This window comes from Ursus arctos, unplaced genomic scaffold (assembly GCF_023065955.2).
Source record: "Ursus arctos isolate Adak ecotype North America unplaced genomic scaffold, UrsArc2.0 scaffold_2, whole genome shotgun sequence".
In the NCBI taxonomy this organism is placed as follows: Eukaryota; Metazoa; Chordata; class Mammalia; order Carnivora; family Ursidae; genus Ursus; species Ursus arctos.
The window spans coordinates 88278052-88301787 of record NW_026622874.1 but is presented as its reverse complement, the minus strand read 5'-3'; the positions used below and the strand labels follow the sequence as shown (position 1 = coordinate 88301787).

The following is a 23736-nucleotide window of genomic DNA, read 5'->3' as shown; positions in this document are numbered from 1 at the left end:
ACCTTGGCCCAGCTCTGGCTGACCTTGGTGGGGGATTTCTGGATGACTATTCCACCCTAATAGGTGGCCCAGAGCAATGGTGGTTGAGTCTGTAGGTCTACCCACCCCAAACTTCAGGCCACCCATTTCCCCCCCTCTTCACTTGACCCATCCTCTGTCCTTAAATCCCCGTTCCCCCACCTACTCTTCCCCAAAGATACTGACCAAGCACTTTTGTACAATAAAGTTTAATCACAATTATAAAAATGTGGCGTTGGGTTTGCGCTATTAACATATGTACAATCCAGCCCAACAGGAAGGGCCCGCCCCCCCACCATCCTGGCCTGGCGGAGCAGGAGCTTCCAGATGCCAGGGTGGGAGGGTGACCCACAGGGTCTGGCAGGAACAGAAGATGAGGCAGGGTTCCAGGCACGGAGTCCCTAGGACTGGGGGCACAGGGCCCCCCCCAGGGGGGAGAACATGGCCACTGCCCCTAGAGACCCCTAAACTGGGGAGGGGTGCACGCAGGGCACAAAGGGGAAGTCCCCATTAACACAAAGCAAGGGGGCTATGCAGCCCCCCAAGAACAGGATCTGTACAGGCCGGCACCCCAGGTTTCCACAGGAAACAGCTGCTGGCAGCTACAAAACATTTACAGCTTCTTCTCCGCAAAGAAAAAAAAGTTAGGGGGTGGGGGGGGCAGGGGCGACGGGGGGAGGCAGAAGTTGCCTCAAGGGACTGAGGCTCCCTCGCGGGGCTCGGGGCTCCCCAACCCCGTATCTGGCGACGGGGAAAGCGGGGCCTGCAGAGCCCGCTAAGGCCGGGGGACGGGGAGCTCAGGGCACCACGGGGCATAAATAGGGGCGCGGGCACCAGTCCTGCCCACCTCAGTTGAGGGAGCCGCGGCAGCTCTCGGTGCCGCACAGACACGGGATCTTGTTGTCTTCCAGCGGGAACTTGTAGTCGTAGGTGATCTCCTCATCCACGCCGATGGGCTGCTTGGAGTAAATCACTATCTTCTTCTGGGACTCGATGGTGATCACCTTGGCATAGCAGTTGGGCTGCGGGGGGGGGGGGGGAACAGTGTGAGCCGAGGCCCCCACCCCCGGGCCCCCCCTGCACCCCCCCACGCCCGGGCCCCCACGCACCGTGCAGCAGTGGTTGATGAACCTGGCCAGGTTGCCGCACTTGGTAGCGTCGATGATGGTGTCGTGGTCCACCCGGAACAGGTAGCTGCTGCCGATGCCCTCCTGCACGTAGCGCTTCTCCCGCATGTCGGCCACCATCTGGCAGAACGGGGTGCCGCCTCGGTCAGCTTCCTGCCGGGCCACGCCTCCTCCCACCAGCCCCCGTGAAGGGGCTCCGGACGATCTCCCAGCCACCACCCCGGGAGGGCCCCCTCTCTGAGGGTCCCCCCCAACCCGACACCTTTGGCTGCCGTTCTGAGTCTCCCAAAGGGGACCTCAGGGAAGTCTGCAGGGGGCAGGGGGCGGGAGCTGCAGCCACCGGCTCCTACGGTGGAGCCCCCAGTCTACTGTGGGGCCAGCCCAGTTCCCGAGATGACACGGCCATTCCAGAGGCTGAACCCTAACCGTCTCTTCTCCCAGGCCCTTCTCTCTCCCGAACAGGCACTGCTGCCTGTTGGCTGCCACTCGGCGCCACCAGGGCCCACAGTCTTGTGTGAAAGGAGTGACTCCTATTTCCCAGAAAATAGGACGCTCAACCGTCTGCGCTCTCTCCTTGGCTGATCTCACTCTCTTCCAGGGCTTCAGCTGCCAGAGAAGTGGGGGGGACCCCTCCCAAACTCCCGTCTCCAGCCAAAATCCACCTCGGCAGAGCTGCTGGGCGGCATCGTCTAGATGTCCCCGGGGCCCAGCAACTTCCCATGTCCCGAATGGAACTCGGCTCCACCACACGGCCGCCCCTCTGCCTCCCTGCCCGCCTCGCTGGCAGCCCGGCCCACGCCTAGCTGCTCAGAGCAGCACTGAGAAATGGCTTCGCCCACCCCCGGCCCCCGCTCGCCAGAGCCAACTTGTTGCCAGCCAGCTGCCTTGGACCCACAGACTCCTCTCCGAGACCTTGGCTGCCACTGCCTAGTCCAGGCCACCTGGGCCTCTACGGGATCTCTGTGACAGCGCCCCTGCTGGTCTTCACCCCTAGCTGTCCCTTCGCGCTGCAGCCAGAGGGAACCTACTGACTGCAGAGCCTGTTACTGCTGGGCACTTGCCGCGGCCTCCCTACTGCTGGCCCCAGCTCACCAACCCGGCTCCTAAGCGCCACGTAACCTGGCCTCCACCGGCCTCTCTAGCCTTCGCTGTGGCCGCCGGCCCTGGTTTTTCCCACAAGTCATACTGACCTCCTTGCCCTAAGACTATCCTGCCTCCGGGCCTTTGCACATGCTGTCTGGCAACTGGGAGCACCCTTCCCCTCATCTGAGTCTGGGAGCTTGTCATCATCCTTCAGCTCCTGGCTTCCACAACACTGTGTGCCCACGGCCGCTGCCTCCCTGAACTTCCCCTTCCTGATCAACCCAACGCCATCCTTCACTGCAGTTCTTTGTGCAGTGGCTGTCTTCCCCCACTGCACTATGAGGCCCTTAAAGCGAGAGACAACCCTGGTCTTGCTTCTTGCTGGATCATTACCATCTAGTTTAAGAGCACCCGTTACTAACTGTTGATGGAAGGAAGGAAACACAACAAGGCAGGTTTCACCAGCTACGTCCTGGAACCGGGAGGTGATGTGGGGCTTTACCCAGAAATGAGGTGGTTCTCACGCCAGCGTCCCGTGCTGCCATCGGACTGGGGGCTGGGTACAGGGCCTCACCTGGCGGATGTTCTGACCCACGTATTCGATGACCATCTCGTCGGCTGCAATGGGCTCCATGGCAAACAGGCCCCACTCGTGGATCCGGCTGCGGCCGAACCGGAGCTTCTTCTTCCGGAACTAGAGGGCAGGAGGCGACATACTGTGCTGCTGGGTGCCTCCCTCCACCTAACTCCTTGCCTCGGCTGCCGTCCTCCGAGGGGAGGAGCGTGCTTTTGGCCCCGCACCGCCGCGCCCGCCCCCAGGACACTCCGGGGCGCTGCCCCCCTCCCCCCAGGCCGGCCCCTCACCTTGAGCTGGTTCAGCTTCAGCAGATCGCTGTCCATGACGGCAGAGGTGCCGATGGCGCTCAGCAGCCGCCGCTGCTCGGACCGGCGCTCCGAGAGCACGCGGTTAGTGCCCTGGAGAAGCAGGACGTGGGTAAGGGACAGGAGAAACCACGGGAAGAGATGCCAGCGGGCCAGGGAACAGGGCAGGGCCTCACCTGAGTGTCCGCTCCTTCCAGCTGCCGGGCCGAAACAGGGCACACATCCAGGTACCTGTCCTTTTCCTTCTTGCTGATGGGGTAATAGCCTTCGCTGCGCGCTGAGCCTGTCTGGTGCTCACGGGGCCCGTCCTGGGGCCGCCGCTTGCGTTTCGGAGTGCTCAGGTTGGTGAGTGCAGGGTGTTAAGGAAGAAAATGGGTTCCTCACTGGCCAGATCCCCGGGGCCCCCTCCCCTCTGTCGCCCCAGGCCCAGCCCAAGGAAAGGGTGACTGACCTTAGCTGGAGATCCCAAGCATTGTTTAGTGTGAGAAGGACAGAAAGATGGAGAGAAGGAAGTCTTAGACCTCACCTTTTTCTGCCAGGAAGACTTTGGGAGGCAGAGAAGGGGCAGGAGGCAGAAAGGATAGAACGGCCTGGGGGCCAGATGAGAAACACCCAGGCCGAACGTGGCAGAGAGCACCGGACAGTGGACAGCGAGGGAGATCAACCCAGAGGTTCGCTGCCATCTGAGGGGGCCACCACCCGGCTGTGTGACCCCGAGGAAGCCTGCCCCCACCCCTGGGGCCCGCCCTCGTGTCCGGAGCAGGCCGGCCTCCAGGGCCCAGGATATTGGTGTGATGGACCCAGTGGGTGTCGTTAAGCCAGTCAGCCCCGCTGGTCTGCTGCAGCAGCCGCTCGTACGTGAGCCGCAGGTAGCCCATGTCCTCCAAGTCCAGGCCCGAGTTCCAAATGTCATACAAGATGGTCATCTGCTCAAACTCACTGCGGGGCTCGAAGGTGGGGGGCGGAGGGGGCGGAGGGGGCGGGGGGGGGCCGCCGGCGCCGGGCATGGGAGCGGAGGCTGCGCCGCCGCACGGCGCCCTCCCCGTCACTGCTGCTGCTGCTGCTGCTCTCCGACGACTCCGACTCCTCTTCCTCCTCCTCCTCCTCCTCCCCCTCCTCTTGCTGCTGCTGCTGCTGCTGCTGCTTCGGCTCCTCGGCCTCGGCCACCACCACCTCGGGGGCCTCCAGGACCTCATCCGCTGGGGAGCTGAAGAGGGCCGCAGGGGCAGGAACTGGCTCCAGGGGCCGGGGGGCCGGCGTGGAGGGTGGCGGCTTGACGGCCAAGGCGTAGTTGTGCTCCAGGAGGATGTGGCTGAGCAGAGGGCCCGGGCGGTCGGCCTCGTCCGATGTCTCTGTGGCCTCCGAGTCGTCGCCAGGAGGCAGGGCAGCCAGCCCACGACGGGCCGGGGTCAGGGCCAGGTCGGCCAGCACCGCCAGGTCCACTTCTGTCCCTGGCTCGGCTTCCTCCTCCTCAGTAGAACGGCCTCGGCCCCCGGCCCGGCTCCGACCTCCTCGGGACACATCCTCAGGCCAACTCTTGACCAGAGACGCGTGGTCCAGGGGCAGGTTTCGAATGGTCCGCTCCACGGCCCGGGGGACTTTGCGGGAGACGGGGCCAGGAGACTTGGTCTGCAGTGGGGCGGCCGGGGGAGGCTCCGGCGCCGGTGCCTCCTCCAGGGCGGAGAAGGAGACAGTTTTCCGGCGTTTCTTGGGTGGGGGCAGCAGGGGGATAGGAGAGGAGGGGCGCTCATCGGGGCGGGGCGCAGGGGCCGGGGGCCCCGCCGGCGGCTCTGCGGGCGGCTGGGGCATGCTGGGAGGCGGTTCCTCCGTGGAACCTGGGGAAGGAAGCACGCAGGGAAAAGGAGAGGGTCAACAACTCAAGCCAATGTCACCAGAGGCGATTCCTCGCGGGCAAGGCGCTGGCCAGCCCCGCTGGGGAGTCCAGACCCAGGCTGCCCGCTCTCCTCCGCTTCGGGCAGACACCTGGCCTCGCTCAGCCCACAGAGCTGCCTCACACCGGCACGCGCGAGGTCCTCGGCACCGCGGGCCCCGTCGGCAGGAGGACATTCCGCATCTGCTCGTCCATATACCCGACGAACGTTCACTGAGCACCCACTGAGTCAGGCGTGGGGAAAACGAGTCGAGCAGACACCCCCAAAACCCTCACAGAGCTTACAGTCCAATGGGGACAATGGCAGGAAACAACGTACAGCCTGAACCGTGGAGAGTCGGGACAGGGGCTCTAGAGAAACAAATGCTTAGGCTCTAACCTTTTTACCAAGACTGGTGGTGACTGAACTGTGTCCAAGGACTAGGCACACAGGCCAAGACAATTTCTGCCAGCCGCACGGCACGATGGGGACACGGTTAGCCCTCTCTAAATTCAAATATCCGTTCTTTCAACTACGAACAATGTTCTCTGCTTAGGGATGTGAAAAAGACACAACGTAAGCAGCTAAATCTTTGTATTAAAACACGGCATGAAATTCGTATCCTCCCCAGGACCTGCCAGATAGCAGGACGGTTTGCCAAAGTGGGGAGGGTTCAAGAAGACTCCCCTAAAGAAGTTGAGGGTGAAGCTGAGACCCCAAGGATGGAGGATGGCCTGGGGTGGGGACACCCCGTCTCGAGCCAGTGGTGCCATCTTTCCCAAGTCCCCCAGACGGGAAGCACATTGTCCCTCTGCTGGGATCCCCAAGTCTGCTGCTGAGTGTGGGGGTCTGAAAACAGCTCAAGACGGACAACGCCTCGTCCCCGGGGCAGACCCTGTCTTGCGGACTGACCCTCTGCGCTCCGAGGTTTCAGCCACCGGAACAGGCACGGCCTTTCAGACCTGCCTCTCCCCTCCTGCCTACCGGGACAGCTCACATGCAGCTTTGAGCCCCAGCTCCGTGCCAACTTTGTGAAGGCTACCCCAACTTCTTGAGACGCTGGTAGTAACTTCTTCTCAGAACCAGAAGGCTGGTGGTTCTCAGGCGCCAGGCTCGGGGCGGCAGCAGCAGACTGAGAACTAATACTTCGCACCAAGCATCCGTTAACGACTCATTTCACTCCTCACCACCAGCCCGTGAGGTGGGTACTATTATTAAACCCAGCTTACAGATAAGGAAACGGAGGCAGAGAGAGGTTCATAACTGGCCCACGGTCACACAGCTCACAAATGCCAGAAAATCTGGACCCCAGGCAGCCTGGGCTGAATTCCGAGCTCCCTTCAACCGCCCCGTGCAGCTGAGGGACCCGTGGTTTCATGTCTGGCTCCAGCACTCCCAGAGCTAAAGGGCTGCCAGCTCCGGGCCGACCCGAGCAGGGAGTGCTCAACCTGTGTCCACGACCTTAACAGATGTTCCCCTGCCGGCACCCCGAGCAAGGCCTCAGCCTGCTGTCTCCCGAGCCTCTGGATGGCACTTGGAATCTCAGCCAGCAGTGAGCCACACTCTGGAGCTGGTGAGGCCCAGGTGCTCAGCCCAGGCCCTCCAGTTTCTCCAAATTTCCTTGTTTCTTCTCCTCCCCTCTGCTGTTCTGGGGCAGCCCTGCCTCTGACCCATCATCCCAACCTAGCTGCCGTGCCCTCTGGAAGCCTGGCTCTTGAGCAGAACGAATTCCCCACCGGGCTCGGCTTCTTCACACAGATTTCTCTTTTGCTTCCTGTTCTGAAAGTAACCTGGCCATGCCTTTCATTTAGGGAGACAAGTTTTGGGGGTCCCTGCCCAGTCTATACAACTCCTAGAAGCCAAGGTTTCTACAACGTGACCTGCCCCACTCCCTGCCTCCAGCCAACATTAGCTGATGACTACCTGACCCAAGCCAGGCCAACCAGAAACTTCCCTGAGAATAAGGATCTAAAACAGGAGTGGGTTTCTCCGTAGGGGTGGACAGAAACAGGGGAAGCCCGTCTGCAAGAGGAATGAATCAGACCAGAAGACAGAAGAATGATAAATCCCAAGGCTTCCAAGTCCCATCTTTGGGTTTTACCAGACAAGCCCTCTCTTGCCATCGGGCCACATACCCTCTCCCCAGCCACATCCTTGGAACTCGAACATCCCCACTGTTCTCCAAAAGCCAAGGGACCTGCCTTAACCTTCCTGTCCTCTCAACTTGCCATCCCCTCAGGGACTGTTCACCCCATTCTCCCTTCTCCAGTGCCTTCCTTCACTCATTCCCAGCCAGCCTTCCCCACTCACACAGACCTCGGTAACCCCCGGAACGGCCCCACCCGGGACCCTTACCCTCACCCTCTGACGCCTGCCCTCTGATCACAATTCCCCAGGTCCTTAAGTTCACCCCACCGCACCTGTTCCATTTCCCACCTTCTAGCTCCCCCTAACCTGTCACCTCCTCCTAAGTGAGCCGCTTTCCTTCCTGTGCCTGCACGCAGGGCCCTCACAGTCTTCTCCTTCCACAGCACCTTTCCACAGCCTGCAGCCACCACCGCCACCTGGAGACCCTCCAACCCTGACTCTGCCCAACCACCTGCATCGTCTCCTTCACCCCTGACTCCCAGTCTCAGCCAGGCATCTGAGTCGCAAGCCCGGTCCATTTTCATCCTCATTCCCCAGGGCTCCTCCTCCACCCATCCCCCGTGCTCAGAAAATGCCTTTCCTTCCTACTGCAGAGTGAAACAGAGGGTCCTCGGGCATGAAAGCCCACATCTCTCTGCCTCCCCAGTCATGGGTGCACGTGCGTCAGGCCTAGAGGCCACCCGCCCACCCCCACAGGTGCTGCGCTCTCTCCCGGGCCCGTCTACCTGCCCCTCTTCCTGCCCTGACTCTACACGCTTAACTCTTACCTTTTTAGTTTTCGAACTACTGACCCTCGGCCAACCCTGCATTTTCTCGTCTCTCCGATCCCAGCTGGGTGACCTCAAGCATCTTACTAAGCCTCAAATTCCTCATCGGGAAAAGGGGAGGAACAGGGATAGCGTGCGGCCTGCATGAGGAAACAAATTCGCAGTGTGCTAGGCCACGAGCCTGGCACACAGGAAGCACTCAAGAAACGTTAACTAATACTACTCATCACGGCCTTTCGAGACTCTTCTTCACAGGAGTTGTCTACCATTCCAGAAGACTGGTTATCTCTGTCACCTGCCCTCACTCCTCTAACACCCCGTAATTTGGCTCCAGTCTGACCCACTCTACTGAAACTGATAAGGTCACCAGTGACCCCCTAACTGCCAAATCCAACAGAAGCTCCCCCTATCTTACAAGCTCCCTTCGGCCTGCTGCTACACACCACTCCCTCCTTTGGACAACCAAGCTGCCACGTTTCCTTCCCATCTCGCCGACAGCTCCTACCGGGCCTCCTCCGGCTCCCCTTGGCCCACCGAGCTCTCAGAGGACTGCAAGGCGCTGGCCCCTTCTCCTGTTCCTTGCGTTGGTCTAGGGCGTGTAAGCACACTCACACCCACACCTGCGCTCCCCAAGTATCTACCTCGTTGCCAGCCTACTGTTCTCTCCAGACCTTCAGACCTAGTGATCCAACTGCCTGCTGGATATTTCTTACCTGGAGGCCCCAAAGGCATACCAAAGTCAACCCCAGGTACCACGTGAGCTTTCCTCCTAATGCCAGTTCTCCCTGTCTTCCTTTTCCTGGGCAGTTGTTTAACGAAGTGGTTCACCTCCTCAACTGCTCTCAAATCCTCACCCCCACTTCCACTCCGTGCACCTCACTGTAACCAGCCCTGCTTTGGTTCCTGCCCTTCACCGACCTGCATCCCTTCAAACCCTCACAGGGCTCACCCTACCTCCCTCCTCACCTCTTCCAAACCGCCCTTTCCTACCAGGATGATCTTGCTAGCAAAATGCAAAACTGGCCATGCCCCACTCTTTCTACCTACCCTACTGAGAGTGATGCCCTCTGATCACCAGCTCTTTTGCTATCGCTGGACTCAGGAAAGGCTGGAGAGGCGTCTTAGGATTGATGAGAGCCTCGACTCCTCTCGTGAGGTCTGCCCCAGAGCAGAGTGCAACAGCGCTGGGACGTCTTCATGTGGTCATTGCTCATCTCGGACCACAGATTCTCGGTAACATTAGAGAGACGTGTGGAAGGCCACATGCATTTACAAAGCCTATCTTGAAAACTGACTTACGGATGCCATCCTAAGAACACCCTACTCCCGGTTACTGCCATTGTTGGCCTTACTTACTGCAACAGCTCCTAGCCTCCCCACACCACCTCTGGCCTGTCTCCAAGCTCTCGCTGCACTGCATCTTTTCAACACACGAATAAGATCATGGCACTCCTCTGACGGCATTTCTGCTGCCCTCAAGATAAAGACCAAATTCCTAATGGTGCCGACTCCTCTCGTACGGCCCAGTCCTTGCTCACCTCTCCAGTTTCAGCCTTCCAGCCTCCCCTCGCTCCCCACCATCCGGAAGGTTTGTTTTATGTCTTCCAACATGCTGTTTCCTCTGTCCTCAGGGCCTTTGCACATGCTAATCAAGCCCGCTGCCTGCTCTCCCTTGATTTCAGCCCAAGGATGCTTCCGCAGAAAAGACCAGCAAAGACATCCCCACAGATGTGCTTAGGTTCTCAGAGCACCCTGTACTTTTCTCTTATGGGGCTTCTCCATTTGTCATTACAGATTTTCTGAGGTATTTATTACTCCACTAAACTGTTTCTCCCTATAGACCGTAAGCTTCAGGAGGGTGAGAACAGGGCCTACCGTGCCTACCACTGCACCCCTTGCAACTGCCACAAGTACAGAGGACTCTAGAACAACACGGGTTTGAACGGTGCGGGGCCGCTTAGACACACGCTTTTTCTGAAAAATACCATAAAGTATTGTAAACGTATCTTCCTTGTGATTTGAAGATTTTTTTCTCTTACTCTCTCGTAAGAATATAGCCTGTGATACGTATAACGTACAGAAAACGTGTTAAGCGACTACTTACATCATCAGTAAGGCTGCTGGCCAATAGAAGGCTATTAACAGTTAAGTTTTTGGGGTGTCAAGAGTTACAGGTGTATTTTCAACTGTACAGGGGGTTGGCGCCCCAACCCCCGCCTCGTTCAAGGGTCAACCGTACTCAGTAAACAAATACCCACTGCCCGAATGAACGGCTCACTCAGAAAAATAAGTTATGTATACGTGCCATAAAATAACAATCGAACGTACAAACCCACAAGGCAAGGCAAAGGCAACACAGAACTCCCGAGCCAGTGCTGGTCACGGCTGTCTCCCACCCATTTGTCCGTTTAATCACCTGCAAGTACACACGCCACATTAAGGCACGAGCTCAAGAAAAATCAACAGGAGGAACTTGTTAAACTGGGAATTTTCTCCTTAATTAACTGAGAAAGAGACCATTCTGGGACGGGCGGGAGGGGTGAGAGAGGCCACTGCTGTCCTTACTAGCCGCGCGCCCCGCTCCAGCTCCGCGAGCTGCTCCTGGCAGCACAGTCTGAACGCAGCCGTAACTGTCTCCAAGGGAGGACCGACAGGACATGGTGACTTCTGTCCAACTTGTACGCTTTCAAACGAAGTCATATACCGGTACGCTGCTCATGAATGTGGACCCCACTGTCCTCACAAACACAGACACACACACACACGAAGACCAAATCACCGGCTGGGCACCACCTACCTGCAGGTCTTGCTGGAGACTTCTCCTGCTCAGGGAGAGGCGTGGCCGGGGAGCCCGCAACCCGCTCTGGCTCGGGCTCTTCCACGGGGGCTGGCGGGGGCGCGGGGACATCTCTGGGGGGAGGTGATGCGGAGGGTATGGTTGCTGGCCGCTCCTCTTCCTCTTCCTCTTCCGAGGAGGACTCAGATGATGAGGAGGAGGAGGAGGACGATGAGGACGACGATGAGGAAGACGAGGAGCTGGATGAGCTGCTGCTCTCGGAGTCCGACGTGCTATCATTTTCACCATCTGAGTCAGCATACAGAGAACATTTGGAGGACGAATCGCTTTCCCCGTCCTCGCCTGGAAATCCAGAAGGGGCAATCAGGCGAGGTGGGAACACCCCTCACTTGGTCAAGCCATGGGTCCGTTCGCTGCCTCGCTCCTACGGACAGGTTAGGCTCTGTGCCAGGGGCTGGGAAGTGCAACCCTCGAGGAGCTGGATAAGCACACTCTTTGTTCACAGTGAGACCAACTTCAGTTTGAAAGACCAGGGGAGCGTGGCAAAGGGAAGTCCTGGGTTCTGCCTGGAAGATGCAGTCAGGGGACAGCTCCCTGGGAGGGGAACGCTCAAGTCAAGAAGGACAAGTAGAAGTACAGTAGGAAGATACGAAGGCTAAACGGGGGTGTCAGAGGTGAAGGGAGATGGGAGACCTGAGACCGCTAAGCACGCTTCTGTGACTACCAAATTTTTCCCAAGCTTCTTAGAGAAGCTGCCGGGACGAGACTCATAAAAAATATCCCAGGGTAAAATGAGCTCTAGAAGGGTCATGTGCTCTATGCCTCTGGGAAACGGCAATATGTTGGAAGGACTTTACAAGAAGGTAAGAATTGTGAAGTGTCTGAGGAACACAAGCGGATGAATTTAGACTAGACGGTGGTGGTGGCCTAGGATGAGTCTGGAGGATGGCGAGATGGAGCTGAACAGATAAACAGGAGCTAGGTTATAAATGGCCCAAAGTATCGGGCTGAGGAGTCATCCTCTAGAAAATAGGGAGCTAGAAATAGACTTTATGGAGGGAAGTCACAGGATCAGGTATGCGCCGGAGGAAAGAGAATTCCATCTGCAGACTGGAAAATGGACTGGAATGGAGGCGGAAGGATGGAACCAAAGACAGGGCAATCAGTCAACACCACTGCAGAAGACTCTAAGTGAGAAAGACAGGCCCGCAGGAACCAAGAAGCCAACAAATCCCAGAAACGGTGAGGCAGTGAAACGCACAGAAAGCGGTGACCAAGTGGATGTGTGGCAGTCTCCCCACTCAGAGCAGGTGACCCCGCCCTCTGCCTTCCCGAAAAGACAGGCTCTCAGATCATCATTCTCCCCATCTGGCCTCTGCTGAAATGGCACCTCTGAGGCGCTCCTTCTCCAAGAGATCTAGAACAGCCCATCTTTCCCCAGCTCCCCCACCCGTTACTCTTTACCCCAGTAACCTAGTTTCTCTTCTTTCAACTACATATCTCTGTCCAAGGTGCTACTATTTGTTCGTTTGTCAAGTCTCCTCTTCCCCTCCAACCGATCCCACGTTCCATAAAAGATGTGTCCCCAATACCTAGAACAGTGCCTCGTACGGAGTAGGGGCTCAACAGCTAGCTCTGAACAAACAAATGAGAAGCAAGGCTAAACCATGAATCCCAGACTCAATGGATGTGGATGGACAAACAGGTGTTCAACTAAAGAGCGGAGCTGTGTCTGGTGATGGCAGTGGAGGGGAGGGGAGAAGAGAGGAAGGGGAAACACGGCTCGGCGGCCGGGCCTTCAAAGAGCAATGCTCAAAGGCAGAAAGGCACAGTCTGGTAGCATCGGGCGGCAGGAGAACTCAGACCCCTCATCTTGAGGGGCTGGGAAATTCTGCTGGGCTGTCTTCAGGAGAGAGTCGTGCATCAGCACAGGAAGAAAGCAGAAGGGAGCGGTCTGGGTATCGGAGTTACTATTTACAATGGGCCAAGGGTTCCAGAAGATGGGGCTAAAAGACAGCAGCTTTTGGGAAGAGCAAAGGAGGCTGATACATCCAGCACGAAGTTTCTGTGGGCTAGACAGCAGCAGCAGCAAAGGGCTAGACAGGCAGCGGAACCCCTTCCTCCCCAAGCCAGAATTCTACCGTCCTGCCTGTACTTACCATCTGACGCCTCGGTCTCCTTCTTTGCAGTGTCCGTGGCCTCCTCGCGTTCTTCATCTTCTTCATCTTCCTCGTCCTCCTCCTCATCCTTGAAGAAAAGGACAAATAGGGACTAACAAGAAAAAGACAGTTGTCCTCCAGGAGGCACAGCTACCTGGGCTCTAGCCCAGAGAGGAGGTGGCAATGGGGACGGGAACTCAGGAGGTAGGCTCTTGGCAGGGAGTGGGTGCCATGGCCGCTCACCTTCTCAGAGGAGGACTCCTGGGATGCCTCCTCTCCCTCACTGTCCAGAGCAAAGGACTTGCGGTGCTTGCCCTGGGTCTTGCTTCGCTCTTCGTCTCGCTTTGCGGGCTTGGTCCCCGGACGTCCGGGCTCTCCAGCCTCCTTGTCTCGCTCAGCATCTAGGCCCAGTTGCACGGCAGTTAGGGCACTTTACCATCAGTAATAACAGTTCCCGTTCCCCTGGCCTGAAAGGAGCTTTGCACACACCACTGATCTTCCTGACGGTCCGACCAGACCTCATTTTACAGAAAAGAAGCTGAAACTCAACAGAGAAACACAAAAACCCCAGAGCTACGTAGCATTTTCTATAGTTTAACCACACCACACCCATTTAACCTTTCACCTTTCCCGGGTCGGGTGGAAGAGGGAGCGGACTTGTTACGCCTGCCCCAAGAAAATAGCACTAAGGCCAATGGGTCTCCAGGGAAGCCAATCAAACTCGATAAGGACGTTTCCTAGCCATGTAAGCCATCAACCAACAGCTCAGACCTAGGCAAACTGGAAGGAAGGTTGGAGAAGAGCTTAAGCATTAGATGGGAAACCTGGGTATGCGACCTGTTTAACCTTGAAACTCTGGGATTCTAGATGTTGAAGTTCCCGTTTCTATTTTACACGGGAAATATGAAATACAGGAAACTTCAACCAGCACACCAGAGTAAGAGCCACAACTAGGACCCAGGGATAACCCTACCTTAAGCTTCTCACACCTCTCAGGGCTGCTTTAACTCCATACCGAAACCTCTACTTGGCCACTTGCCCCCAGACACCTTCCCTCTTTCTCGCTGCTTCCTGCGTTATCAGAACCTAGCACCCTTTCCCCCTTCTGCTCCCACCTGACCTCCCACTCACCATCTTCATCTTCCTCAGCCGGAGTGGAAGGACGGGGCCTCTTTTCCTCACTGGCCTCTGAAATTTCCGAAGGCTCTTTTCGCTTCACCTGGGGCATGGGAAGAGATGGGCCTGTTTCAAACTCAAACCCTCATGGTTCCCAACCACCCCTACCTACCCCAGGGAAGGGAGGTCCCTACCCCGCCCTCTCCTCCGTATGAGGCAAGACCAGTTCTGGGTACCTTGAAAGAAGGCAGCCGCAGGGCCCCTCGCAGCCCTGACCCAAAGGCGAAGGCCTCGATGCCCGTGGTACCCCCACTCTTGGCCCAGTCTACGAGGGACAGCAGGCCCGGCTCTTTGAGTTTCGTCTTCTCTTTATCCTCCTCCTTGGCTTGCTGTTTGGCTGCGTTCTGGAATGGCTGCAGGCAGCAGGGGGACTGAGCCCCAGAACCCAGGCGCTCCCTCCTGCCTCCTGCCTGAGAACTACTCCCAGGTCCCAGGAATACAGAAATGCATCTACTCACTCCTCTATTTGACACAGGTCTACACCCCACCTCCCCGGCGCCAGCCCCAGCACAGGCATTTTCTCCGAAGTCTGCTCATTTAGTCCACCCACCTTACAAAGCAGCTACTATTATTCCCATTCTACAAACGGAAACACTGAAGATTGAAACTCAGAGATTTAAAGGCCTTATAAGCCCGAAGTCTACTTCCTCCAATGGAGTCCCGAGGTTTCCCCAGTCCCAGGCATTGCCCCTCACCTTGGCCTTCTCTTCTTTGCTCTCCCACCACTGGTCAAAGGCTCCAAAGGCCACATTCTCCACCATCTTGCGGTTGAGGTCTCGCTGCATGATGCTCTTCATCTCTTGGACAAGGGTGGCCAGCACACGTCCCACGGTGCCTGCTGATGGTAGGGCCTTGCCCTCTGCCGGCTCTGCTTCCTCCCTGGGAGGTAGCCTGGCCTCTTCTCCTGAGACTGAGGAGGAGGGCAGGGGCTCGGCTGCCATGGGCAAAGGCAGGTGGTAGGCCTCCCGAGAGTAGGCCCCTCGGCCTTCTTGCCCTTGCGTGTACAGAGCATAGGGTAAGCTGTAGGCTGCCTCTTGGGGGGGTGGGAATGGGAGGAAGGCCTCCCCAAAGGCTCCACTAGGGGGACCAGCTGAGGCAGCAGTCAATCCCTTGCCCTGCCGCAGCTGGTGAAGCCGAGTTAACATCTGCGTCTGCATCTGGAAGGACATGGGCATCCCTCCCCACTGAGCCCCAAGTCGATCCATGAGCTCTAGGGAGTTCACAAAGTCATAAATGTGAGGGGGTGGCGGAGGAGGTGGGGGGTACTCGGGGGGTGGTGGCCCATCAGGGCGCGGTGGGAGGAGGTAGGCAGGCTGGTGGGGAGGATAACCAAGGGGCAGGGAAGCCAGGTAGGGAGGGGGAGGAGGGGGCGGAGGCGGAGGGGGTGGAGGCTGCTGGGGGGGTGTTGGGGCCGGAGGGGGTGAGCCGCCCCTGTCATCGTCGGAGATCTCCATGTCCTCTCCAGAAGAGCATGGAGAAGCCTGTAGGGGTGCAGAGGAGGGTCACAGAAAGCTTCCGCCTATTCCCTGGGCTTTTCCTCAAATCCGTGCTCTTGTCTAATTCCCTTCTCCCCCCCGCTGGGCCCAGCCCTGCCTCCCGGATCCCAGGCACCTCTGCTGGCTGACCCCAAGCTCACCTGGTTCTGTCCGTTGGCCTTGGGAGACTCCCGGGTAGCCCCCGGTTCCCCACTCCCTGTGGGTGCCACATCCTCAAAATTAGCTGGGGCTGGAGGGGGTGTGCAGGGCCCGTGACCTGACCCAGAAGGCACCTCGCTCCCTGTGTCTCTAGACCCAGGGCCTGTGGTGCTGTTCTCTTCCTCTTCCTCTGTGTCAGAGGCCAGGAAAGAAAACTTGGAGCGCTGCTCCTTCAGCAACATCTCGATGCGGGAATCCAGGCTGCTATGTTGAGCGAAGGGCACACTCTCATTGGTGGTCTCTGGAGCCGGGGAGCCGGAGCGGGCAGGTGAGGCTGGGCGGGGGGAGGTCCGAGCTTCTTCTCTCTCAGGGCTGGGCCCCCCCCCACCCCCACCTCCACCAGGTTCTGGAGGTTCCGGGGGTGGGGCTTCTGAGGCAGGAGGCCGGTAGTCCTGGTCAGCGGGCCGGCTGGGCTCAGGGGGCAAGTAGGAGGTGTAGGAAGGTGGGAAGCGCTCAGCTGTGTTTTCAGCAAAAGATGTCCCAGGGGGCTCCTCCCGAGTGGCCCGGCGGGGAGGGTAGGAAGCATGGCGTTGGTAGCGAGTCCAGCTTTCATAATACGCTGGGTAGTTAGAGTCAGTACCACGAAAATGAGAGGAGGAGGACGAAGAGGAGGACGAAGAGGACGAGGACAACGAGGAGGAGGAGGAGGACGAGGACGAGGCAGTGGCTGCAGTCGTGGTGGAGACAGCTGTGGAGGTGGTCGTGGGGGCTGAAGATGCGGAGAAATGGCGGCGGGAGAAGGAATCTTGGTAGCTGTTCTCCGAGCGCCGGGGCTTGAAGGAGGTTGAAGTGGTGCTGGAGAGAAAGTGCAGGAGTTAGCTGGGTTCGGCTCTGTAGGACCAAACCCTAGTGTCCTGGTTCTCAGGACCCAAAGCCCGTTGAGACACCACCCCCCCCCAGTGAAGATCTAAACGCTGTTGAGTTTCTAGCTAGACAGTGAGTTCCCTGAGGAACAGGGATTTGTTGGCTGACTCCACAGAGAAACCAGGACAAATGACTCCCAACTCCCTTTTAGAGAGACTCCAGGTTTCTTCTTCCTAGTGGCAACTCCCAGAATCTGGGGGTCCCAGAGGGTGTTCACTCTGCACCTGCTGGAGTAGGCAGAGTCCTGAGAGTAGGGGGTGCTGCCCCGAGATGTGTAAGGGGTTCCTTGGGAGGACTGAGGGGTGAACTGGCCAAAGGAAGATGGGGTGTCTTGTCGACTGCTGGAGAAGCTTGTGTCCTGGGAGCAAGGGGTGCCATTGCCAGGAGTGCCCACGCCAGTGGTGCCTGCGGGGTAGGCAGCCGTGTCAGAGGAGGAGCGGCGGCGGGATTCAGTCTGGAGGACAAAAGTGAGCAGAGAGAAAAGAAGAGATCAAGCACCATGTGACAACTTGCCCTTCCCCGAACCAAGAACCCCAATTCTGTCTTTTGAAAGCATCTCAACATCTTTTCTTGGTGCTTGCTATCCTTAACGGTCAAGTCCAGAACCTCCCAAATACTGCTCCTGGCACCTAAGCACTGTGCCCACGTGGCTAGGGCCAGGGCAACCAAGAGCTACTTACCGTCTCAGTGGCTGCACCAGAGCCCTGGAACTTCTCACTCAGGGCCTTGCCTCCCGTGGGCACCGTCTGAGGGGTGTAGGAGCCATTGACTATCAGTTCATAGTATTTCATTCGCTGTTGTCCTGGAGGAAGGAAGATGGGAACCATCAGAGTCAGACAGAAAAAACTCCTCCTTCCTGATTTGTATTTCCCACTTCTTTCTCAGACCTGAAGTTTCCTACAATTTCTCGGAGTCCTGGGTTCAGGGATTTCAGTTACCTTACCTCTATCTTTGGGACCTTCTATCTCATCTCTACCTAACGATACTATGAACGACATACTGAATGACACTTCGCAGTTTATAAACAAACACCTCTACTCATGTTACTAAGTTGGATGATCACCAGGAGAGAGAAGCATCAGTACCCCTATTTTATAGGCTCAAAGAAAATTGACCTGCACAAAGTCACAAAGTTGGTCAGTGGCAGACTGGAATTCAAACCCAGGTCGTCTGATGCTAGATCCCACCATGCTCTTCATCCTACAAACTAAAGGTTGCAAAATGGCAGCCTGAGGGCTAAATCCAGGCCACAGCTGTCTTAATTGCCTTACAAAATCATTTAAGAAATGGGGGGGGGGGTGCAGCATTTAAAAACCCTGAGATTTCCGGGGCGCCTGGGTGGCACAGCAGTTAAGCGTCTGCCTTCGGCTCAGGGCGTGATCCCGGCGTTATGGGATCGAGCCCCACATCAGGCTCCTCTGCTATGAGCCTGCTTCTTCCTCTCCCACTCCCCCTACTTGTGTTCCCTCTCTCGCTGGCTGTCTTTCTCTGTCAAATATATAAATAAAATCCTTAAAAAAAAAAAACAAAAAACCCTGAGATTTCCCACAAAAGCCTAGACTTCTGACTTAATAACATAACATTACTTGGCAATATTAGTCCTCATTCCCACTTGCAAACTGGCTAATGCCAACTCACAGCTGCCTCCTTTCGACGGCCCGGTACTCTACAGTCCCTCCTAGCCCCCACTGCTCCCTGCTGCCTCTAACACAGGACCCCAGGCTGCTTCACTCATCTGTACAGGTCCCAAATTCTCGATCCCAAATTTCAAAACCCCAAGAAACTCCAGCCCAAGCATTTTTTTGGAATTTGATCTCAAAATCTGATCTGAGGCGATTTACTAGTTTTTATGGACGCACCTAGCATGACCCTTCGTACGTATTCTTACAAATAGCCGTGTGCTAGACTACAAGATGCTACCCAACCCTGCCAAAGATCACTCACACAAAACACATAAAAGCCACGATTCCTCTGTAAAATTCTGATTTCAGAAACACAGCTGGGCCCAAGAGTTTCTCATGAGGGATCATGACCCTGATCACGCGCCTGGCCCCAACAGGCTTCTGCACGTACAGTGTCTGCTGGAGCTCAACCTCAGGCAGCAGGCTAGAGAGCCCTCACCTTTGATGTCGAGCTGGGCATGGATGATGTTGCCCATGACGGAGGTAAGGTGGAGGTTTTTGACCGTTTCCTTGGCTCCCCGGGTGCTAGTGAAGAGCACGCGGGCCAGGCCCAGGTGCTTGCGAGTACGGGGGTGAAGAAGGATCTCTACCTCTTCCACCTCACCGTACTTTCGGCACATATCCTTCAGGAAGGTCTCCCGCACGTTGTCATTCAGCCTCGCGAAAGTCACTTCCTTCAGGGGGATCTGTCCGATATAGAACTCATCCAGCTGTGGAAAGGACAGGAGTCTTGAGTCTGGGGTCTCCGTACTGACCACGGTGCCTTTGCCCTTTGCGAAACTTGGTCCAGAGAGAGAAAACCGGGAAACACGGGCAAAGAAATGGGGAAAAGGGCCCCAACGAGTGAAACATAGACTGACCCCTCTCTGCTCTGAGCTCTTCTCATCACAGAATAACGCAAGAACCAAGAAAAGAAACGTACAACTGAGAAACATACGACGAAGAAACGAATTGTAGGGAATAACTCACTAGTTTAGCTTCTGCCATGGACTGGGCACTAGGAATACAAAGATGAAAAAAAAAGATTCCTGTTCCGAAAGCAGGTAAAACAGACACACACAGTCACAACAGGACATAAATGTCAGCATCAAGTGTAGACAGGGGGTTTGGGAGCCCAGCGAAGGCGTGGAGGCAGGGAAGAAATTCATAAAGATGGTCTCATTCCTATTTGGCCTTTTAAAGGCTAGCAGGAGTTCACCAGATGACAAGGACTTGTAAGACACGGAACTATAAAATAACCTGGCATTTTCTAGGAACTGCAAAATGTAGAGTAGAGTGGAACACAGGTGTACACTGTGAAAGCAGGAGATGAGGCTGAGTTAGACCAATAATCGTACGTGCCAATGCACAAAAACATGGACTTGGCAACGAAACTAATATAAGAGTAAAATAAAAAAGACAAACGGCAGGGGGGAACATGAAATGGGAGAAGAGAACGGAGGCAAGGAAACCCGGTAAAATGACTATAAGAGTCTGCATTAAAAAAACAGTAGTGGAAATAGGAAAATAAAGATAAAAAGAAAATGGGTTTAGGAAAAACAGTCAACAGAACTTGGTAACAGTTTATGTAATAAAGGAGAGGACAATCAAAAGACGACTCCCAGGTTTCTAGTTTGTGCAGCTGGGTAGATGACGTTACCGTTCATCAGTAAAAGGGAAACGGGGGGAAAGCAGGATTAAAGGAGTAAAGATAACTTGTTTTCAATCTCTTGAGTGGGCTCTGTCTGTGGGGCCTCCAGATGGAGCTGTCCCCCTACCAGGGCACACAAGTCTGGAGTTCAAGAGACTGATTTTGGCTGGAGACAGAAATTTGGAAGTCACCATTGTTTCAATTATAGTCAAAATTGTGGGCATGAATAAGACTGTCCGGAGAGAATATACAAAGTGAAAAAAAATGGACTGAGAGAACCTTACAAGCGATTTATTTAAAAAGGAAGGAGGATAAAGAATTAGTGAAGGAAACCAAGAACCACCAGTTTTCAAGGGCCAGTCCAAGGCCTGATGAGTATCCTGTCCAGACAGGGAAATAGAAATCTTCTGAGGAAACAAGATGGAGGACCAAGTGACCAAATGAGGGGTAAGGAGCAGACGACTGCAAGGATGGAGTCCCTGGCCTTGTCACTCCCCTTAACTGTTGAGAAACTGGGCTAACACACCAGGGCACTGTCATGCTGTGTGTTTTCTAGGAGTACACAGTGACGGGTACAGCAACTAAACATGCCTTTACTTTATCCTTCAAGAAGTCAGCCCCTGCTTGGAACACCTCACCTATACAGTTCTAGAAGATAAACACAACTCTTCTCCAGAACAACCTAGTCCAGCAGCCTCAGAGATGATAAGATCTGGTTGTGATCCCTTCATAGAAAAACCCCTTCCCCCTTTTATTAGCTTATGTTGAGACTAAACTACCAGGATGGATCCTCCAGAACCCCCCTCCCCCAAGGGCCACCACACCCAGAATCTAGCAGATACATACCTTAAACTTAGGGACTGGGAGGGAAAAGTCTCTGTTTTTGGACCTGACATGGCAACGGGGGTCTTGGAGGTCTTCCACTGGGATATACTTCGAATCCTAGGAAGCAAAGCAGGAACAGAAAGACAGTCAAGGTGAAACCATGCTGTTGAGCTCTAGGAAGCGCATCTGGAGCCCCACATGCAAAAGAGCAGGGTTCTGATTGCCCACTTTTAAGAAGGCAGGCTATGGGTATGGGAGTTCAGGGTCCTCAACGGTGGTAACAGAGAAGAATGGGGCCCGGAGTTCCCTAGATGGCAAGGCCTGGCGCACTCACGTTGACACTGAAGTGGACTCCATCGTAGCGGTACACCTTTTGAGAAGGCCTGCGCAAGGCAGGGTCCAAGGCAGGATCCACGATGAGCTTGTAGTTCCGCCACTGGAAGCTCGGGGCTTTCTGCCCATCTCCCCCACCTTCCTGATCCATCTTTGCTCATTTACACTGTTAGGAAAGAGGAATACGCAAGTGGGTTCAGGACTTAGGCCTGACTCCCTTGCTGCCCCTCACCCGACTAGCCCGGACTTCAGGTCCTCTCATCACCCCAGTTTCCACACCTCACCATGACCCGTGGCTCCCCCAGATTTTCCCCCAAGTACCCTCTTTCACCATAACACCCCATTCTCTCTCCACCTCCCAACTCTACCCTCAGGCCCCCAGGCCCATCTCGCGCCCCCTTACCTTCCCGCTCTGCCTAGCGCGCGCCCCACTTGGCCTCAGAGCAAGACCCCTCCCCCGCCCCCTGGCAGGCCCCGCCCCCTCCCGCCTCCTCACCGGCCAGCGGCCCGGGCCAAGCCCGGCTCTCGCTCCCACACACCCGCTCGCGTCCCCGCGCCCCGATCCTCTGGCCAAGAGGTGGCACCTCTTCGGGGCGTTGGAAACACCGCGAGACCGAGCCCGAGACCCGGCTTCGGCCCCGAATCCGGGCGGGGGGGGTGGGGGGAACGCGCGCCGCTGCCCTCTCCTCCCGCCCCGGCGCGATCAGCCCCCCCATCTCCGCGCACGCGCGGCGAGGCCTCACTCACCCGCTCGTGGCGAGCGGCTCCCCCTCCCCCCACCCCGCGCGGCACCTTAGCGGCGCGAGGCGGCGGCGGCGGCGGCGGCAGCGCGAGACCCGGCCCCGCAGCGGTGGCGGCGGCGGCGCCCCCCCACCACCACCTCCCCGGCGCGCGCACCAAACACCACCGCCACCTGCGCGAGGCCCAGCGGGCACAGCGTCTACATTCGCACTTTCGCCACGGGTGCCGCCAGGAGATCCACGGGGCCGAGGAAAGCGGCTTCCCCTCGGCCGGCGCCCTTTAAGGCTCGAGAGGTGCGGCCCAGGGAGCCTGGAGATTGGCCGCATTCCCCGGAGAGTGGGCTTCACCACGACTATCCAGCTGCTTTGGCCTGGGGTCCTTGACGAATCGGCGGCGACGGAAGCAGCGACTAATCCCTGAGGAAAAGGGGGCGGGGCGGAGGGGAGGAGGCCAGCCAGAGCTGGGGAGATTTGAGTGGCGCGTTGAACAGGCGCAGATTCGTCAGGCGGGCGGGGCGAATCGGTGGACGGGATGCGCGCTCCTTCGCTCCTCTTTCCTGCTTCTTCCTCGCGCGGCCAAAAACCTAAAAGGCTGCAGATTCGCCACAGGTCCTGGCCTCACTGTCGCCTCCCCTCACCCGCCTTGGTGGAGTCAAGAAAATAATGCCTGGTTAGCTAAGCCCCGTTGGCAGAGTTGGCCACTTTTTCTGGATCTTTCTTAGTAGTACAGCTTAGGGGATGCTCAATTCCGACCCCAGGGAAATGGCTACGGCCCAAAGCTCCCCTCGGAGTACGATGAGAATTTTCGGCCGGGTATAGAGAAGCCCAGGTAATTCTGAGGAAGAGCCGGCCTAGCGAATCTGCGGGCCCTCCTGTGGGCGGGGCCAAGGCACCGCGCGCAGAGGGCGTGGCCAGGGCGTGTAAAGCCCGGCGTCGCGGGGGCGCTTCCTGTAGGACCCACCGAAACAGTGCGGGCTGGGAGGGGCGCCCAGAAGGTGGAAAAATACAACCAACAGTAGTGACTCAGGCCGTTTGCCTGGCGTCGCACGTAATGCGGGGAAGGTTTTCCTGTCGCTATCCCCCTTGGGCTTCTAGCTGTTTAAGGTGCCCATTTGACAGATTGGGAGACTGAGGCCTGCGGCAAGTGCCGCATTTTACCTATACTCGACCCACCATTCGTGATTAAGTCAGAGGCTGCCTCAAAGTAATGTTGTAAGACTTGTGGAGCCTAAAGGCCCTAAAACAGGTATTGTGAAAAATAAACTGGTACGTACTGGAGATGGGCTGGTCGATTCTCCAAGCATCATGGTCCCAGTGCCCGCCGTTTTCAGCTGGGGTGGGGGGGACCCTATGCTTACGTGGTCCCGCCGCTCGAGGGCAGCACCAGCCCAGGCGCTGAGGTCACCGAGGCCGGGCATCCTTTTCTTTTGCTGGGACGCAGGGCATCTTGGTTTCTGGGTAACGGCACTCCCAAGAGGCCCCGCGGCTTGAGCTGAGGATGCCCTAGCTTTCAGACATTTCCACCTACGTTAGTCCCTCGCTGTGTGACCTTGGGCAAGCCACTGACCTCTCTAAACTTAAGATTCTTCCTCTGAAAAGATGTTAATTCCTGTCACGCAGGACTGTTGTAGGCGTCGGAACAGTGCAGGAAAGGTGGGCCTGGCTCATGCAAATTCGCAATTCTAATAGGAAAAGAGAAAAGACGGACTTGACCGAGGTCTCACACGGTAAGAATAGATGAGAGGATTAGAACCCCTTAAAATTTTGAAGAAAATCAGGCTAAAAAGAATTTACATGAACGCATGGGTGGTAAGAGCAGATTCCTTTCTCTTGTCTCAGTGGAAGGGTATTGGCTTCTTATATCAGACAGAGATTCCCCATGCTATGGTAAATGTAGTCCGTTTTCATTGGCTTTGGGCAAGATCCTCAGCTTTCTCAGG

At 56.7% G+C, this 23736-nt stretch overlaps 1 protein-coding gene across 1 annotated transcript; it reads right to left on the bottom strand.

The window, feature by feature from the left end:
* Positions 1 to 207: 207 nt before the first annotated feature.
* Positions 208 to 21386, bottom strand: SETD1A (SET domain containing 1A, histone lysine methyltransferase). The gene is given in 19 exon segments (XM_026515846.4): positions 208 to 1040; positions 1128 to 1265; positions 2803 to 2922; positions 3093 to 3203; positions 3287 to 3459; positions 3898 to 4099; positions 4101 to 4945; positions 10694 to 11035; positions 12853 to 12940; positions 13096 to 13253; positions 13984 to 14071; positions 14205 to 14381; positions 14724 to 15509; positions 15665 to 16517; positions 16811 to 17040; positions 17267 to 17388; positions 18708 to 18978; positions 20745 to 20840; positions 21058 to 21386. Coding segments are annotated over 19 exon segments (5124 nt in total). The 5' UTR covers positions 21208 to 21386; the 3' UTR covers positions 208 to 866.
* Positions 21387 to 23736: the final 2350 nt, after the last annotated feature.